Raw genomic sequence first — 19,229 nt, 5'->3', positions numbered from 1 at the left:
CAATGGCCAGGCACTCAGGCAGGATGAGCTTGGTGGGTCTCAGCCCCATTGGTGCTGGGCGTCTCCGTCACAAACACCACTGCAATTGATCCCCCTCCTTTCCCCACAACACCAAGGGCTGAGGTAAGCAGGGAAGAGGGCATCCTGGCATCTCTGAGAGGGAAAGGTGAGGCCAGAGGAGGCTGCCTGTGGTGTGAGGGACAGTGCTGCCTGGGCATCAAGGAGCCGGGGTTCTGGTCCTCACTCTGCCACCAACATGCATTGTGTGTACACGCCTTTGTGGAACACACGTGAGCAAACTTGGCTTCCCTTCTCTGGGCCTCAGTTCTCTTCACCTGTAAAATCAAGGGTTTGGACTAGGCGGTTACTCAGGACCCTTCCAGTTCTCCATTGGATGGCCTCTGTTCTGTCTCTTTCATTCTATGTTCTGTGTTCTAAGGTCTTCCCGGCTCATGTTCTATGTTTTGTGTTCCCTTCCAGCTCTGACCGTCTATGTTTTATATCCTAAAGTCTTTTCCATATTCATTGTGCTGTGTCTCATGTTCTGCATTCTCTGGTCCCTTCCAGCTCTGAATCCACTAATCAACCCCATACCCCTCCCCAGGCTTCATATTTAGGACCATCTGGTCACCTTACCTCCACACAGGACCTCCATCCCCCTCTTTACTTTCTGTGTCCAACCCCCTTTCCCAGACTCCATCCCACTCCCCCAAACTCCCCTGGGGGCTTCCTGTCACACTCTCAATCAAGAACTAATGAAATGAAAGGTCAGCCAGCTCCAAGTGAACTGTGCCCCTCACACACACACACACACACACACACACACACACACACACACACACACCCGTGACACAGCAGAATGTTGAGCATCTATTGCCTTGTAACCAATCCCCTGGGAAGCTTCCCTTGTCTCCTGGCTTCTCATCACTCCCCTAACCCTTGGGACAAAGGAAAGAAACCTTCATTTTCCCTCTTGGGGTCTCTGTGGAAGTGGATAAATGAAATCTAGTATGGATTCTGTAGAGCACACAGAAGCAGACATGGCCTCTTGAATTTTTGAGCCAGAACCAGAACTCGAGCCCAGGTTTCCTGACTCCCAGTCCAGTGCTGTCTCCCCCTTAGACATGGGCAGAAACTGACAGAGAATCTTGGCGTTGGAAAGGACCACTGAATGTCAGAGCTGGCAGAGGACTCAGAACACAGAACTGAGAGGGACCTTAGGACAGAACATTAGCACTGGGAGGGAGAGCTGTAGGCCTTAGAACACAGAATTGGAGAGCTGGAGCTTAGAGACTTTCTAGTTCACTCTACTATACAAAAGAAGAAACTGAGGCCCAGAGAGGGGGCGTGGCTTGCCGAAAATGATACCGTGATCTAATGGCAGAAGAGGGGCAAGACCCTAGGTCTCCTGCCCCCCAAAACAGCATTCTTTCCACTTTGCCATGCTGCCTCTTACTCTTCCTAACAGAGCCCCATCCTGACTCTGCTCAAACTTAACAAAAGCCTGGGTGAAAGCTCTCTCCCTTGCCCCGCCCCCGGCTCTCAGACTTCCCCTTCCAATACCTTGACCCCCACAATCTGTCCCACCAACCCCTGGTCCCAGCCTGTCTGAGGCTGGCTTCCCCAGGCAGCGTCCGGGAGTGAATTATTTACTCACCGATGAAATTTAATCGCCTATATTAAAATATATGTGTGGATGCAAACACACACCCATCCCTATGCACTTGCATAGAGGAAAATTAATAAATAAAATGTACTCAATTATTCATAGAGCCCGGAGAGGGATGCAGGTCCAGGCATCAGAAGGGGAGGGGTAAGGGAGATGGGTGGGCAAGGGAAGCAGCTGAATAATTCACAAGTAGTTATGAATTATGAAATTTTTATCCTCTCCCTGTTCTCATTCACTGACCCAGGAGGTCCCTTAGATGGATGGGGGGATAGAGAGAAATGATTGCTACACCAGCATACCCCACGTGGTGGCACTGTGCAAGGTGATTTCCCCCCCTCCCCTTTTATTCCCCCCCCCCATAACACACACGTCCTGGGAACATGTTGAAGGCTTTTTTGGGTGTGGGGGCGGTATCCCTTTGGCAAAGTTGTGTGTCAAAGCCTGAAATTTCACTGTGCCACCAGATAAAATCGTCCAAATTTAGACTCTGAGCCTGGTGAGATTGAGATCCTAGGCACTGCTGGGGGAGGACAGCTGACTCCCCAGCAGCAGGAGAGAGAGAGCGCTGGGCTTGAATGGCCTTGAGAGGGGCTCCCAGCCTCACCCCCCCACTAATGGGCTCTTGGTCTCTCTCCTTCCCGCAGCCTACTCTGCGCCCAGCACGCCCCCTGCAAACCGTCCCTTTGTGGGATTAGGACCAAGGGATCCAGGGGGGATTTATCAGGCACAGGTAAGAGCTGAGAGGGCCTGGGAGGGAGCTGGGAGCAGGGGAGTGGAGGACCTGGTCTGGGGTGGAAAATGCGGGTCAGCTCCCTTTTGTCTCCCCTTTGGGGCTCCTCAGCCACCCACTATCCAGTTTCTATGTTCCAGGTCTCTCTGGGCTCTTGGAGGTTGGGGGAACAGCTGGCCAGACGTAGACAGGGGGCTAGCCTGATTGCCAGGAAGGGTCAGATTGGGGTCTCTGCCACTCACTAGCTGTGGGGTGAGCTGGAGAAAGACAACCATAGAGTCTAAGTTTCCTCCTTGTGAAAAAGGGCAAAACTATTTCCACTGCAAGCTAGCACAGAGCTTAGGAAGCCGTAGGGGCCAATAGGAACATAAATTTTATTTTCATCATTATCATCGTCGATATTATTTATTACCCCCCCATACGGTCAGCTCTGGGGTGAGTGTGCCACCCTGACAGGGACTGGAATACCCAGCTCTTTCTAAGAACTCTGCCCACCTCCATCCAGGCTTGGGGGGGCAATGACTGCATTTGAGAGGTGAATATGCTGGTGTGTCAGGAAGGGAGGAGTCTGTAGGCAGAGACCACCACCTTCTAGTCTGGAGAGCCCTTGTCCATCTAGTACCTAGAGGCAACAGAAGGGAATAGGAAAAACACTGGACTTGAGTCAGAAGGTCTGGGTTTGAATCCTGGTCTCAACCCTTCCAAGCTGTATTACCATGGGTGAGTCACATCTGAGCCTCAGTTTCCTCACCAATGAAATGGAAAGAGGACCACTCTCGATGCCTACCTCACAGGGTTATTGTGAAGAAAGTTCTTCGTAAGCCTTCATGCACTATAGCAATATTAGCTATCATTATATTATTATTAATATTATTATTACCCAGAGGAAGGATCCTGGGCCAACCCAACCTCACTCAGCCAAACTGTGGGTGTCCCTCACCTCACAGCTGCCTGAGGCATGAAGAGGAAGATGGAATGAGTCCGGGGTTGCAGCAGCAGCAGCCTGGGGCAGCTCTCAGTCCCATATCCCAAACCTTGCCCAAATGGCAAACTAAAGCCAGCTGTTGGGCAAATCTGTGTAGGGCATGTGGGACCACAAGACAGATCATAAGACTCTGGAATTTAGAGCTAGAAGGCCAGCAAAAGCTCATTCAGTCCAACCTCCTGATTTAATAGCTAAAGAAGCTTGTCCCCAGCAAAGGAAAGTGACTTGTCCAAGATTATACAACTTAATAAGTACGAAGAGTCAGAATTTGAACGCTGTCCTCAGACTGCAGACCCAATGTGCCTTCCACTCCACCAATAACCAGGAAGGGGGACCCCTGAAGAATAGGACGGAAAGTACTGTGTTACAAAATGGTTGTTAAAAACTGAGGCAGCCAGGAATGAAAAGGCCTGATTTGGCTTGGTGTTTGGGTTTGGTTTGGTTTTGTTTTGTTTTGTTTTGTTTTGTTTTGTTTTGTTTTGTTTTGTTTTGTTTTTGGTAGCTCAGGAACACCATGCCTCAGTCTCCCCCTTCAACAGGGATGGCAAATTACTCGTAGAACCTTCAAATCCTAGGAAAAAGGGAAGAAAGGAGTGCAGGTGGTGAATAAGAAAGGCTAGAGTGTTTGCCTGGAGCAGAGAAGGGGGAAATGGGATGGAGAGGTGGGGAGCAAAGATCTTTTCTTGAGTGGAGAGGGCAGGATGGAATAGTGGAAAAAGCACTGGGTCAGAGACGAGAGAAGCAGGTGCTGCCTCGGGGTCTGTGTGACCTTGGGTAAGTCATTTTCACATCTCTAGGCTTCAGTGCCCTAGGAGGTTGGAACAGATGGTATGGAAAGTCCCTTCCAGCTTTGACATTCGATGTGGTATATTCTAATATATTTTGCTGTGTTCCAGCTCCAGCACAATGTAATAGGAAGAGTGTCGCTCTTGTAGTCAGGAGAGGGATTCCTGAATCCTGATCCTAGCCCTTACTAGCTGTGAGAATGGGGGCAAATCACTCACTTCCCTGAGCCTCAGCTTCCTTATCTGGAAAATGGGGACAGTAATGCTTGTACTGCCTATGTCATAAAGAGCTACAGAAATTTGGGGTTTTATTAGGTTCTATGTTCTAAAGGCATTCTCAGGGCAAAGGTTACTACACTTGCAGTGCTGACAATCTGTGCTCTGAAGTCTGTCCCAGCTCTGACATTCTGGGTTCTAAAGTGACTTCCAGTGCTGATATTCTATATCCCAAGGTCATTTTCAGCTTCAGCATTTTATGTTCTAAGGTCCCTCCAAGGGCCGACATTCTGTCCTCTGAAGTTCCTCCTAGCTCTGATATTCTGTGTTCAAAGGACTGTCTTAGCTCTGGCACTCTATGTTCTAAGACTCAAACCGTCTATGAGTAAGGTCTGGGAACTCGCATATGTTGGGCAAAGACTTCAGAGGGCAAGGATGACGGTACATTTATTAACGAGTGAGGTGAGATGATTTGTTTATCCACACCCTGGTGGATATGAGTAGGGGGTGGTGGAAAGGGTTAAGGCACCAGGACATTTGTGTAGGGGTTTATATATACAAAGGGTTAGGAGCTCCTGGAGCAGGAGTGGGGAACCTGCAGTCTCAAGACCATATGTAGCCCTCTAGGTCCTCAAGTGCAACCCTTTAACTGAATCCAAACTTCACAGAACAAATCCCCTTAATAAAAGGATTTGTTTTGTAAAACTTGGACTCAGTCAAAAGGCTGCACCCGAGGACCTAAAGGGCCACACGTGGCCTTGAGGTCACAAGTTCCCCACCTCTGTCCTAGAGAGATGTTTTTGGACTAGAGACACTGAGCCTACCCCCAAAACCCCAGGTCCCCAAAGGGAGAAGCCCAGATTCTAAAACTGAGCTCAGCTCCCCTTTTACAAAAGTTGACAGATCTCTGCTTTTGTAAATGCCATAGGGACAAGGGGCCAGCCATCTAGCAGCTAGTGGGACCCCAGTTTTACATTTCTTGGCTCATCGGGGACATGAGGTGAGATGACCAGCTTTCCCTACCAGCTCCCAACATCTGGGCAAAATGGCTTTTGTATCTTCCAGTTTAGGCCCTCCCCCAAAATCCTCAAAGGAACTCCATTAACAATAGCTTTGGGCCAGCCCATGGGGGTTCCCAAAGCCCAGTGTGCCAGAAACCAGACACAGCCCATCTGCAATAGTTCTAATGGGGAAATCAGAATCAAGGAGATAGGGGGGCAGTGCCAAGGGGTGAGAGCCAGCTTACCAGCTTCAGAGGCAGTAGCTGTCTACACCTGACTACCTGGGTCTCCAGAGGGATCAGAGCCTGCCTTAAGAGAAGTATGATGTTGGGTTTCTTTGCTGCCACGAGGACTTCCCTGGAGCTTTCTGCACACGTGTTTATGAAGGGGCCGTAGCCTTACGCACCCACAGGAAGCCCTGTGAGCTTTCTTTTCTCAAACTTCTTCCCCCACCACAGATACAGCTCCCACTCTCTGCCCTCTCCCCAGAAATGACAGAATGAATTGCACCAAGCTGGCCTGTTCCCCAACAGAGACTGGGGCTTCTTCTTGCCATTGAAAGGGTCAAGTGGGCAATCAAAAACCCTCCCTCAATTGGCTATAGTGACTCAATTGTTTTGTTCCAAAAAACTGACCCCTCCCCCACCCCCGCTCCCCAAATAACAGACACCTGTGGAGAGGATTGAGCCCGACACCCACTGGGTAGGTGATTCTGCTGCCTCAGTGGTCTAGGAAAGTGGAGTTTTGCAAACTAAGCAAGAAGGGCAACTGGATGAGGCTCAGGGATAGGGGCAGGGAATGAACCAGTGATTTCATTGGGTGGGGAAACTCCCTCTTACCAATACTTAGTGACTGGCCCAGGACCACACAGTGAGTATGAGTCACATCACGGCCAGTTCTCTACGATGCCATGTTGCTTCTCAAAGAGGGGAGAGAAAAACAGAATGTTTCCATGGGCTTCCAGGGCTGGTGGAGGGGAGGACAAAGAGAGGAGAGGGAATATACATCCACTGAGCCACAGAGAATATCCAGTAATAGTCAATAGCATTTATTGAGACATTTAAGCTGGAGTCTCTCTGTCTTCTCTCCATCCTCTTCAACTGCTATGTGGCCTTGCTCTAGTCTCTTTCTTTGGGGTCCCCAGCGTTCCTCATCTTGAAATTGAGGGAAATGCAGTTGTTCTCCAGAGGCCCTCCCAGGGCCCATTCTGTGATGTCTAAGTCATACCATTTCCCCCAATACTCATGATTCCCTGTGCTGAGCTGACTCAGCCTGGTTGGGGTAAAACCGTCTCCATTCTCTAGATGATCATAAGGGACAGAAATGACCCTCAGGGTTGATCCTGAGCCTGTATTTGTGAATCTCCCTCTCTCTGGTCCTCAAAGATTGGCCTTGCCCCTTTTTATCACACATAAACAGGGGGTGCCACTGTCTAGGGCTAAGAAAGACTTCAGTTCTAATGCCCCAATAAAGGGGCTTGGGAGGGAGGGGGGAGGGAAAGAGGATAGCAGGCAGGAGAGAAAAGGAGACTTAAAAGCCAAAGTTCTAGGGAATTTCAAGACCAAAATAAGGTCTGTCTTCAACTGTGTTAATATAGTACTTTGATTGACAAAGTACCTTACAAATATTTCATTTTATTCTCACAACCACCTTGGGAGATAGGAACTATTATTATTCCCACCTTACAGATGAGGAAACTGAGGCACAGAGTAACTGATTTGCTCAGGGTCACATAACCAGTAAAAGTCGGAGGCTGAATTTGAACTCAGTTTGAATAGCATATACCTTGCTGTTTTTCTAATAGCACGTGCACAGGCTTGATACAAGGAAAACATCCTCATAAATAGAACTCTGACGCCTCTCCCCTTCAGCTTCCTTTTGTGTATTGTCTTCCTCCATCTGATTGTAAGCTCCTCGAGGGCAGGGACGTCCTTTTTATTTGTATCCTCAGCACTTAGCACAGTTCTTGGTACCTACTAGGTACTTAATAAATGTTTAGTGTACCCTATCTTATTGTGAGACAGGCTGTCTCAGAACCTGGTAGTAGGGGATGTATGATCCCTTCAGTTAATCAGTAAACATTTATTAAGAGCTACTATGTGCCAGGCACTGTGTTAGACACTAGCTGTACAAAGACAAAAATTAATAATCCCTGTGCTTAAGGAGCTTACAGTCTACTGTGGGAAACAATGTGTACACATAAATATAGACAATATAAATAGAAGATAATTGGGGGAGAGGTATTAGCTCCTGGAGGGATCAGGAAAAGGCCTCATGTAGGAGATGGTATTTGAGCTGACCTCTGAAAGGAACTGAGGATGCTACAAAGCTGAGGTGAGGAAGGAGTGCATTCTAGGCCTTGGGGGACAGCCTGTGTAAACACATGGTGATGAGAGATGGCATGTCTGTCATGTGGGAGGCAACCAGTTTGGCTGAACTGTGGAGTGCATGAAGGAGAGTAATATGTAGTAAGCTTGGAAAGGAAGTCTGGGGGCAGATTGTGAAGGCTTTTAAATGGCAAATATAGGAGTTTGCATTTGATCCTGGGGTAATAGGGAGCCACAGGAATTGATTGAGGAAGGGAGTGACATGGTGAGACCTGCATTTTTGTAATACTGATTTGGCAAAGGGAGGCCATTTAGTCAGGAAGACTGATTAGGAAACCATTGCAATAGTCTTGGGGAAAGGTGGTGAGAACTTGAACTAGGGTGGTTGTGGTGTCAGTGGAGTGAAGGGAGCAGAATCAGATGGGGTGGACGTAGAATCAACAAGGCTTGGCCATTGAGTGGCTATGTGTGGGGGGTCGGGGAGTGTGAGTGACCAAGAACGTATACCTGAGCACCTGGAAAGGCAATCAGAAGGAAAACCAGGGCTAGACCTCTAGGGCTGGGAATCATCTGGATAGAGAAGATAATTGGACCCGTGGGAGCAGATGGTCACCAAGAGGATGATTGTAGAATTTTTTTAAGGATGGAGGATACCTGAGTGTTACTGTGTGTGTGCTTATAGTGTGTATGTCTGTGCCTAGGTGGGGGAAGGTGTTTGTGTGTCTGTATGTGAGTCTGTGGAATTGTGTTTACTGTGTCTCTCCCCGCCACCACCTGGACTCCCCTTGGATGTGGCTGTGGGCTGCCTCCCTGTCTCCTAGAACTCCAGGCACCCAGCTTCCTGCCCTCTACAGCCAGAGGCTGGAAATGCCCTAATTGTTTTAGAAAAATAATAAAAAGGAAAAAGGAAGACAGCTCCAACTCGGTCCAGATGATACTTTCTTGGTCAACCCAGGCATTTACACCATGTCTCTTTAAGTTTTTCCATTGGTCAAAATAACTGAATAAGCCACCTTGCTCACATAAGTGTCCTTAGACCTATAAACCCTTACAGGTGTTGGGGTCTCTACTTCTCTTCCCCCAGGGTGTGGCTAAGGTTATGGTCCCACAGTGAATCCTTGAAGATTCAGGTTGTGGACCACTAAATCTTTGAGGGTTCAGGTGCCCAGGCTTCCCTAGGGTAGATAGTGCAGGCTTGGGCCGTGTATAGAACATAGCAGGGTGTAGGACCCAGAGCCATTCCTAATGGTCTGTGGTGTGTCCCCTTCCTGCCATCCCCACCACCAAATACATATCCAAGGGAAACCAGATTCTCATGTATTTCATGGGCTGTCTTAAAAGGAAAAGGAGATCACCACAAGGCAACAGACGGAGCCCTGGGTTCAGAACTGTCTTTAGACCCAGTTTCGTTGTTCATTGCTCATCTTTGGCAAATCACTTCCCATGTCTTGGCTTCAGTTTTTCCAAATGTAAAATCAAGGGGATTGGATTAAAGGATCACTTAATTCCCTTCCAGCTCTGACATTCACTGTTCTGGGTCCTCTGATGTCTGATGCTCTTATGTTCTTAAGATCCATTCCAATTCTGACATTGTCTGTTCTGAAACTTTTACTTTCAATTCAACTAAATGAACGTTGATTAGGCACCTGTTGTGTTCAAGATGCTGTGTCAGGAAATACAAAGACACAATTGAAAACAGTCTTTACCCTTAAGGAACTTCCATTATACTATACTGAGGAAGGGAAAGGGGAGAACACAACATCTACCTAGAGAAGTAAATGGAAAGTCATCTGAGGAGACAGAACCAACAACTTGAGGGGATTTGGAAAGGCTTCTTGTAGGAGGTGGCAGCTGAGCTAAGCCTTGAAGGAAGCTAAGGATTCTGAGAGGTGCATGTGGGAAAGGGAATGCATTTCAGACCAGGGACAGATCCTGCAGAAGTGTAAAGATGGGAGGGAGACTGCCCAAGATATGAGCCCTGCTGGCTAAATTCCATACAGATTGCGAAATCTCAGCTTTGTTTTTTTCTGTCATTAGATTGCATTGTGTTATTTTTCAAACCTTTTTTTCCCATGAGGATTTTAGGGATTGCTGATAGTCATAAAAACCAAATAATGGCCTTCAAAGAGGTCTCCAGTGGAGACACAATATAGTCTGTAATGGAAGTGGAAATAAAAGAAGTTACAGGGATAGAATGATTTCTTTATAGTCAGTATCACCCAACGATTGAAGCCTTAGATGATGATAATAATCTCTTCTCTTTGTAACATTCTATGTTCTAAGGCCCCTTCCAGCCCTGACATTCTTTGTCCTAAAGTCTCTCCCACCTCTGGCATCCTATGTCCTAAGGACCATTTTAGCAAGTGTTATGGGAAGAGGGTGCCTTGGATGATGGGCAGGCCCTCAGGAGCTTCCAGGCCACTAGCTGGGGGGAACCACCCCTTCCCCATAATTGATTTCACTCAAATGCTCAAGGTAGAAAAACAAGTTGCTATGCAGATGCCTTCATGGTGCCAGTCAACAAATATTGACTGAGCACTCAGCTCTGGGGAAGTAGGACCAGGAAGGAGACACTGTCTCAGGCCTTAGGGGTTTACAGTCTAAACACACACCCTAATGAAACAATGATAAAACAAAAGGAAACAGAGTAATAATTAGGTACTAAAGAGTGAGATACATAATAAGGAATCTGGAGAAAAGTATGTGGTCAGAAAAAAACTTTCTGGAGAATATGAGCCTCCAAAAACAGTGCCCACTGTGTGTTAGTGACAGTAGGAATGGACTGTACCCATCTCAGTCTTGAAGGTTTCCCAAGGAGCCCGAAGAACCAGTCCTTGGGCCATAGGAGGAGTAGAGGGCACTGCTGCTGCTTCTTCCTTTGATAAAGGGCCGGACAGGAGAGCTACTCCACCCAGGTCCAGGTAACCACCCTTCCTTCTCTCTGGCCTGGGTTTAGGCTCCAGTGGCTTACTCACCTGAAGTGCTAAGTCCCTAAAATGTCAGCTCCCAAAAGGACTTTGAACCGTTAAATGTCTGAGCTGGAAGGGCCCCTAGAGATCATCTTGTCTACCCTCTTCATTTCACACGTACAGAAATGAGACCTAGAAAAGGGAAGGGACTCGTCCAAGGTCACCCAGTGGGTCATTAGAGGAGTTGGGATTATAATGAAAAGGCCAGTGTAGTAGTGGTAAGAGTGCTCTTCTCAAAGGCTGGTGAGACCTCGGTTCAAATTCCGCCTCAGACACAGCTCATCTCGACCTCTCTGATCTTCAGGTTTGTCCCCTGTAATATGAGGATAATAATACCTACACTGTCTAGCTCACTGGGTTGTGAGGACCAAAGTAGTTTGTCCAGCATTCCACAACCTTAATAAAAGTCAGCTCTTGGTGTTAATTCGGGGTTGTGACTCCTATCCTGGGATCCCTCCCCAGTGCCGGCCACACACGCTGCTTCCTCTTCGGTATGCAGCTCTGGGCAGGGCTCCTCAGGAGGGAAGCTACAAGACCCTGTTCTCTCCTGGGAGATGTTGAGGAAGAGGAGGGAGAGCCCTTGTCATTTGAAGGTGGGGTGGGGAAGGGGACGCTGGAAGGGAAGGGACACCCGCCCCAGAGATCCCAGGAAGAGAGAGAAGGGGCAGGAGCGGGAGAGGAGGAAGGAAGGAAGAGGACCAGGCATCAAAGGCTAAGGAACTGCTCACAAGAGGAGGGAGGGTCACACCTAAAGCCTGTCTGGTTGCCAACGGAAACCAGACATGAGGTAATGGCAAGATGAACTTGAACTTGGGGTGGGGGAGGGGCCGGAGAACCAGGCTCAGGGAACAATAGTGCGGGAGGATCAATGGCTGAGCTGATTCTCTAGGTAAAGGCTGGTTGGAGGGAGCAAGATTGCTTTCGGTGGGGGCGGGGGGGACCCGCAATGTAGGAGCTGAGAGGAGGGCTCGAATTTCTGTTCCTCAGTTGACTCAGGGGTCCACCCCTTGTTAAAACTGGAAACTAGGCTTTGAGGCTCTCCGCTCCCCATACACCCCACCCCCCAAGCCTTGCCCCCCTACCCTAGCAACAAACTGAGGGGCGGGACCCAGAAGCAGGCTTGCTTCTCCAGCAGACCTGATTGGTCGCCCGACTTCCTGGATGGCTGCCTTCCATCTGACTGTGCGGCCAGGGCCAGAGGTAGAGGGAGGCGAGAGGTTGCTTTTAAAGGAATCAGGTCCGAATTGTGGCCCCCACTCCCATCCTCCGCTGGGGTCCCTCCTCTCCAGCAGCTGTTGTATCTCTCTCTGGGAACCCCAAGGGCGAAACAATCTCTGGAGCAGGGCAGGGAGTTGGGGACCAGTGGAACGCTGAGACTGGACAAACCGCCGAGTGTCTGATGTAGGGATCCCTCGTGCTGGGCAGCCTTAGCCTACCTCTGGATTACAATCCCTCCACTTGTCCCATTTGGCCCCGGAGAGGCTTAGGACAGGGAGGGGCATGTCGTGATCATAGAATGCTTTAGCCCAGAAAGTTGCAATGATACCATGCTTTGTGCTAATCGGCTGTTAGGATAATCCTTTGTATCACAAGAATACACTGAATTATGCTACAAGGCTGACATGTTCGTGATGCCGCGTGCTTTTCTACAATGTGGCACAATAGTAGACGATAAGAGCAAATCACAGTTGAGACAATGTTCCATACTGAGTTTGTCATGATAATACTGTGTACCCTTAGGATACAATGTGATGCTACGGTATGATGCTTTGTGCAAAACAGATTATTCACAGTGTTTAGTAAACTTTGAAACTAAAGTAAACATCAGCTCGTATTGTTATTTGTGCTTAGGAAGACCTTAGGAAGAGGTGTACCCACCTCTGACACGTGCTGCGTGGATGAACTAGGGTAGGTCACTACTTCTCAAGGCCCCCAAGCAGCTCCTGCGTTCCTTACTAGAAGTCCCCTATGCCAATGAATCGTATTCTCTCCCCTATCCTGAGGATCAAATGTGTCATCATGTAATATAGGGTTTTGGAAGTGTAGTGTATGTGTGCATTGTGGAATAGAAGAGTCAAGAGACCTAGAACCTCAGTGCTGAAGCAGGGCAGCTGTCTAATAAGTAGTAGAATCTAGGATTGGTCTCAGTGTCTCCATCTGTAAAATGGAGATCATAGTACTTGCCCTATCTACCTACTGGCAGCTAGATGGCACAGTGAATAGAGTGCTGATCCTGGAGTCAAGAAGACCAGGATTGAAATCCTACCTCACATGCTTACTAGTTGTATGACACTGGGCAAGTCATTTAAGCTTTGTCTGCCTCAGGTTCCCCATCTATAAAATGAGGATAAGGATAGTACCAGGGTTGATGTGAGGATTAAATGAGATAATATTGGTAAAGCAACTAGGTGGCTCAGTACATAGAACCCCATGTTTGGAGTTAGCAGAACCTGAGTTGAAATTTGGCCTTAGACACTTGCTAGCTTTATGAATCTTAGAGTGCTATATAAATTGCTAGTTGTTATCGTTACTACTTACCTCCGAAGGGGTATACTTACCTACAAAGAGAACAAGGTGAGGTCATGGGGAGAAGCACTTCAGAAAAGTTAAAAGTGTAACACAAATATGAGGAATTATTATAGGGTGTGGGTGTAGGTATATGTACAAAGTGGGCATGTATTAGATGTTGGCTGTTTCCTCACATTTGGGAATCTCAGAGATAATAGACACCTTAGAGATCAAAGGCAGTGTGGAGTAGTGGGAAAAGTCCTGGTCTGGAGCTGACAGTCTCCCCCTTTGTGACCCTGGGCAAACACTTTACCTCCATGGCCCAGTTTCCCCATATACAAAATGAGAGGGTTGAACTAAGCAATTTCTCAAGTTCTCTTATAGTTAGAACATCCTATGTTCTAAGGCCCCTCTCAGATCTTGAATTTTGTATTTGATATTCTGTGTCCAAAGGGCCATTCCAGTTGGGACCTGGGTTCTGGGATTTATTCTACCCTCCCACCTAAAGAGTATATCCACAGGTATGCCTGTGCTCCCACAATGTAAGAATAGCACTGATCCTGTGATCTGGGATCCCACTGAGGTGGGTGCCTGAGACACAGCTTATAACCCCTCCAACCCCTTCTCTTTTGTCCACGCCCTTCCACAAATTCTCCACAGGGCATCCACCTAGCATGCTGGGGGCCGTCTTTTCAATCTCCTCGCCTTTCAGGGACACCAGTGGAGCGTGCAGGCAATCAGGTATACCTTGCCCCCTGTACTTGAGGAGTCCACCTCCTTTTCCAGTCATTCATTTATCCGATGGCATCCCTTATGCCATGCCCATGGGTGGCATGCTGCATCCTACACTTGCTGACCCTGCTCCCTCCATTGCCCTTCTGGTGACCCACAGTCTTAATTCCATGACTCCCAATCATGCAGCCTCACCAGAAGGATCTTAGTTTTATAAAGATGGGCCTTTGTATAAACTAGGCCCAGAAGCCTGGGATCAATTTGCCAAGGCCATCCTACTCCTCCATTCTAGTCCCATTGCATTGGCCATTGGCATTACTCATCCAGGCTACATGCACTGATGGACCATCTGGCTAGGTTACCCTTACGACTATACCTGGTAGTCTTGCTGGTACATGTTCTTCATATAATTGATTTTTATCCTATGGGTAGTTAGACTGAACTTTTTAAAAGTGATTTTAGGTCTCCTTTCAGAGGCTGTGCAGAGTTCCAGAGTTTGATGCCATCAGCAAACAGCAGAATCTAGAGGGCCTCCAAATCAATGGGGAACCCTTCTCCAGTATGGACTCTGTGCTGGACATCTTCCATGATGATAGTTCAACACGTTTGGCAAGCATATGTATTTCTTGTTTTATCCCTCGCTTGATATTAATAATCAGAGGGTCACTCAGTAAAGCTATCTCTGCTGAGGTGGCCATGTGATATAGTGGGTGGTCTTGAAGTTAGAAAGACTTGAGTTCACATTCCACCTTGGACACTTACGAGCCATTTAACACTGGGCAAGTCACTTAATTTAGCCTTAGTTTCCTTATCTGTAAAATTAGAGTAATAATAGCACCTACTTCACAGAATTCTTGTGGGGATAAACTGAGATAGCATATGTATGGCAGTTTGCATATCTTGAAGCATCATATAAATGCTAGTAACTGTTATTGTTACATTTTTGAAGGCTATGATTTTTGATAAATGCATGGGAGACACTTTGTTGGAGGAGAGCCTTAAAGGCAACATTTTGCTGTATCAGATCAAATGTTGTTTTATAGTCAACAAACAATAAACATAGTGGGATCTTGTAATTTGTTACACCTTTCAGTCAGATGTGTGACTATAATGATATGGTGTGCTGTATATTATTATTTGCAAAACCTCGCCTGTTCCCTTCTTATACTCAAATCGAGATATATGTCAATATGGATGTAGACAATTCTCATGATTTTATATATGTGTGTGTGTGTGTGTGTGTGTGTGTGTGTATAATGTATATATAGCTAAGTGGCTTATTGTTCTTAGCTCTTCATACTTTCTTGGTCATCTTTTTTGGTAACTATCAAATCTGAGACTTTTCCTCTCCAATTTTTTAGTATTATTTCTCCGATACCTCAGAAGCAGATCCATTGGCGCTATGGAAATTGTGTCTTCTCCCCTTTTAACCTCCTTTGCATAAACTTGGGCTTATCCATCTATTCTTCCTAGTTTTGTTTTCTTTAGTGCCACTGATGCATCCTTATGTAGCATACCAGGGACTAGGAGATTCGAATTCAAATGTGGTTGCACCATTGTGAAAAAATGGCAGGAAAAGCTTATTAAAAAATCTGTACTGATCTCTGAATTTCCTCCTCTTTGTTCTCCCTTCAACTTTATCCTTAAATTCCTCAGAGGTTATTGGTTGGGTCTCTCACTGAGCTTTCTTTATACTTTTTTTCCTCTCCATTTCCCACTATTTTATGAGATAATGCTGCTCATAATCTCCTAGCATCCTCTTCTCTAAGATCTTATAAATGAGTCTGTACTCCGTCAGTGTTGTTATTGGCAATGTTGTAGGCCACCAGGTGGCGCTTCTTGCCAAGTGGAGAGATATAGCAGCTAGAGGGACGATAATAAGCACATATAGCCCTCACCGTGTGCCAGGCGCTTTCTCATTTGACCTTTGCAAAATCCGAGTTCATAGGTGCCGTTATTATCCCCATTTTACAGCTGAGGAAACTGAGGCAACCAGGGTTAAGTGACTTGCCCAGGGTCACACAGCATTTAAGTATCTAAGGCCAGATGTGAATTCAGGAAAATGAGCCTTTCAGACTCCAGGCCCTGGTGCTCTATCCACTGTGCCACCTAGTTGCAATTCTCATTGCAGTTACCAATTGTTAAAATTCACAATTTAATTTGGAGGTTCTTATCAAGTTTGTCCTAGAATTTCTGTAGGTACATAGGCAGCCATTTTCTTCATTCTGGCTGCTTTGCAATTGCTGATCACGAGCACCATCATAAAAGATGACCAAGTGTGCCATTATATTATGTTTCTTGTTGACTTCATACACATGATCAAACCAACTCTGCCAGTTTTTTATTTGCTTCTCCAAAGAGAACTCTTGGGTTCATTCCACCTTCCCCAGGTCTTATGGCTTCATTTTTAGTGAGAATGTCAAGTTTGATGTGGCACGTCCCCTCCGGTAATATGTTCTCCCTTTATGGATCACTGGATGAGGATCTCATATTTAGATGAACATCAGTTATGCTAATGTGTATAGATAATTAGCAAGCATTTATTAAGCACTTACTGTTGTACTGGCATTGTGCCAAGTAGTGGGGATAGAGAAAAAGGCAGAAACACAAAAAACAGCCCCTGGCCTCAAGGAAAATTCATAGGGGAGACAACATGTCAGTAACTAGGTTTGTGTTGTTGAGTCATCTAAGTCGTGCCACACTCTTTGTGACCCCATTTGTTGGTTTGTACATATAAGATAGATACAGAGTATGGGGCAACTAGGTGGCACAGTAGGTAGAGCACTGGACTTGGAATCAGGAAGACTCATCTTCCTGAGTTCAAATCCAATCTCTGACACTCCGTAGCTATGTGATTCTGGGCAAGTCACTTAACCCTGTTTGCCTCAGTTTCTTTATCTGTAAAATGAGCTGGAGACTTTGCCAAGAAAACCCCAAATGGTGGCAACACGAAGAGTTGGGCTCAATTGAAATGACTGAATGAACAACAGCAGAGTAGAAGGTAGAGGACTAGGGATGCAGGGGGAGGGGGAACATTAGGAAAGACCTCCTCCATACAGCAGCCTTTGAGCTGAGTCTTGAATGAAGCTAGAGATGTCAAGAGGCAAAGGTGAAGAGCATTCCAAGTATGTGGGATGGCTACTGAAAAAGCATGAAGAGAGGAGATGGATTGTTTTGTGGGAGGAACAGCCAGTGGGCAGGTCTTACTGGACCTTAGAATTCATGGAGGGTGGTAAAATAAAGAAGACTGCAAGGGTAGGAAGGGGCTAGGTTGGGAAGATGTTTATATGCCGGAGGACTTTGTTAGGTCCTGGAAGTAATGGGGAGGTGTTGGAGAGGATGCAGATGTGAGAGATGTGGTGAAGGTAGAGTTAAGCCTTTGGCGATGGATCCGCTGTCTGGGGTGAGCGCACGTGAAGAGTTGAGAATTCTTAGCTTCCTCTTCCTCACTCTAACACCCTTGAGAGAGGAGCAGTCGGTGGCTATTCAGGACTGAGAGCCATTCTGGATTGGTCTTGCTTTTTCAAGTTGCCATAGGCAAAGAGTTCTTCATGCATTGGCCATGCAAAGTCCTTAGGGGCTTTCCTTACTTGGTGAGGCTGTCCCACAGAAATCATAGTCTTACTGAAGTCAGAACTGCATAGCCTCTCATGTATTGGGGTGGGGGACTCTTGGGGTTGAGGCATGGTCCACTACTATCTCTTGTGTGTACTCCAAACTCCAGGTCCAGAAAAACAAAGCAAACCATGCCCTAAACCAGCCTAATTGTTGTGTGGATTGGAGGACCAAGGAAAGGGGCTGGCCTGACTTATGGGGGTCTTCCTCAGAGGCAAAGTTGTTACCCCATTCTTGTGGGGCCCTCCCACTACCCTTCACAATTGTCCAGCTTTCTTGCCACTCTCCAGTTACCTTACTTCCTGTTGGCTGCCCCCCCTCACCCTGCCCCAGCTGACTAGCTTCTTGGCAGGTCCTCCACGGAACCACAGAATGGCCAAGGGAAATGGGTCTTTCGAACATAAAACATAGAATGTCTTTACTGAAAGTGAATTTAGAAAACCAAATGTTAGAACTGAAAGGAGCCTCAGAAGTCATCTAGTATAACTTCTTATTTTGTAAATGGTCAACTTAGACACAAAAAGAAATGACTTAGTCAAGGTCACACAGTGAATCTGTGGCAGAATGGGGCTACAAGTGGAAAGTGAATGGTATGAAACATGAGTATGGAACATCAGAAGACAGGGGAGGGAGATGGCAGGTGAGCACTTTAGGGGAAAAAGAAGGAAAAGATGAAGGTGTGAGTATGAAGGAATATCAGCAGTTACTCTCCAGACAGCCTTACTTCATTCTTTTTCTCTCTCTCTTTTTTCTCTCTCTCCTCCAGTCCTGGTATCTGGGATAAACAAGGTTCTCCCCACACGTCCCTTCTCCTGTGTCTCGGGGCTATCCCGGGGGGGAGAAAGGCAGCCCCCCGGCCCACGTTTTCGGTGGAGAGCTAGTTCGAGTGAGGACGTCCTCCCAGCCACCCCCGCCAACATTCAACCTGACAAAAAAAACAAACAAACAAAAACACAACAAAAAGAGACAAACAAAAAACAAAGACGAAAACAAGAGGTAAGACAGAAAAGTCAGAGACTCTCTCCGAAGAGCGAGTGAGGTTCCGCGCCTGGCAGTCAGGAACATCGTCGCCCCGTCCCCCAGCGACAGACACCCCGGCCAAGGGACAGGCCCCTTGCGTCCAGCGGGCACTGCCCAGACGTAGGGCCCCGGGGGGCAGCCTATGCAATACGGTGTCTTTCTAATTTATTCATCTCCTCTCCACCTGCCACGACTGAAGAAAGGACCGGATGCCCAGCCTGTCCCCCCACCCTGACCCCTGCTCCTGTGCCTGCTCCCAGGACAGATGGCTGCTTGCTCCTGTTGGCATCGGGCAGGCTGAGGGCAGTTCCCATTGGCACCAGCGGCCATCCCTTTGCCCAGGGATGAGCAGATTAAACAAACAAACAAAAAACCGTGCTTTGGGTTAGCTCCCAGACCCACTGTCCAGACTCCTTAACCAGAGAGAGGTGAGCACATCCCTAAGGCCCACCACAGAGGGGCATCTTGAGGTAAAGAAACTGTACCAGGTGCATTCTCTTCCTCCCCATCTGCCATGACTGCAGACAAATCAGCTGATATCCCCTTCCCCTGAACTCCCATTCTGGGGCCGGATTCTGGGGCAGCATTCCAAAGAGGCTGGTGCCCATGATGCTTGCTATTTGCCAAGGAGGTCAGGCAGCAACCTCCCATCTTCCCCAGCCTCCTGGGGAT

At 47.4% G+C, this 19,229-nt stretch overlaps 1 protein-coding gene across 8 annotated transcripts in view; it reads left to right on the top strand.

Annotated features, from left to right (window-relative positions):
* Positions 1–18,420, top strand: part of NFIC (nuclear factor I C) — a 133,494-nt gene extending 115,074 nt beyond the window's left edge. The window contains exons 10-12 of one of the 8 annotated variants that reach the window (XM_027850948.1): positions 2,314–2,399; positions 13,851–13,931; positions 18,304–18,420. In XM_027850948.1, coding sequence (XP_027706749.1) covers positions 2,314–2,399; positions 13,851–13,931; positions 18,304–18,321 — 185 coding nt within the window. In that variant the 3' untranslated portion in view covers positions 18,322–18,420. Of the gene's footprint in view, positions 1–2,313; positions 2,400–13,850; positions 13,932–14,384; positions 14,979–18,303 lie in introns of those variants that run through there. The other 7 variants (XM_027850947.1, XM_027850946.1, XM_027850945.1 and 4 more) reach the window with 7 other exon arrangements.
* The last annotated feature ends 809 nt before the right edge of the window (positions 18,421–19,229 follow it).

Source organism: Vombatus ursinus, unplaced genomic scaffold, assembly GCF_900497805.2.
Source record: "Vombatus ursinus unplaced genomic scaffold, bare-nosed wombat genome assembly UNPS02009173.1, whole genome shotgun sequence".
NCBI classification, from domain to species: Eukaryota; Metazoa; Chordata; class Mammalia; order Diprotodontia; family Vombatidae; genus Vombatus; species Vombatus ursinus.
Note: the sequence above shows the minus strand (reverse complement) of the source record. Positions and strands in the feature narration are given on the sequence as shown.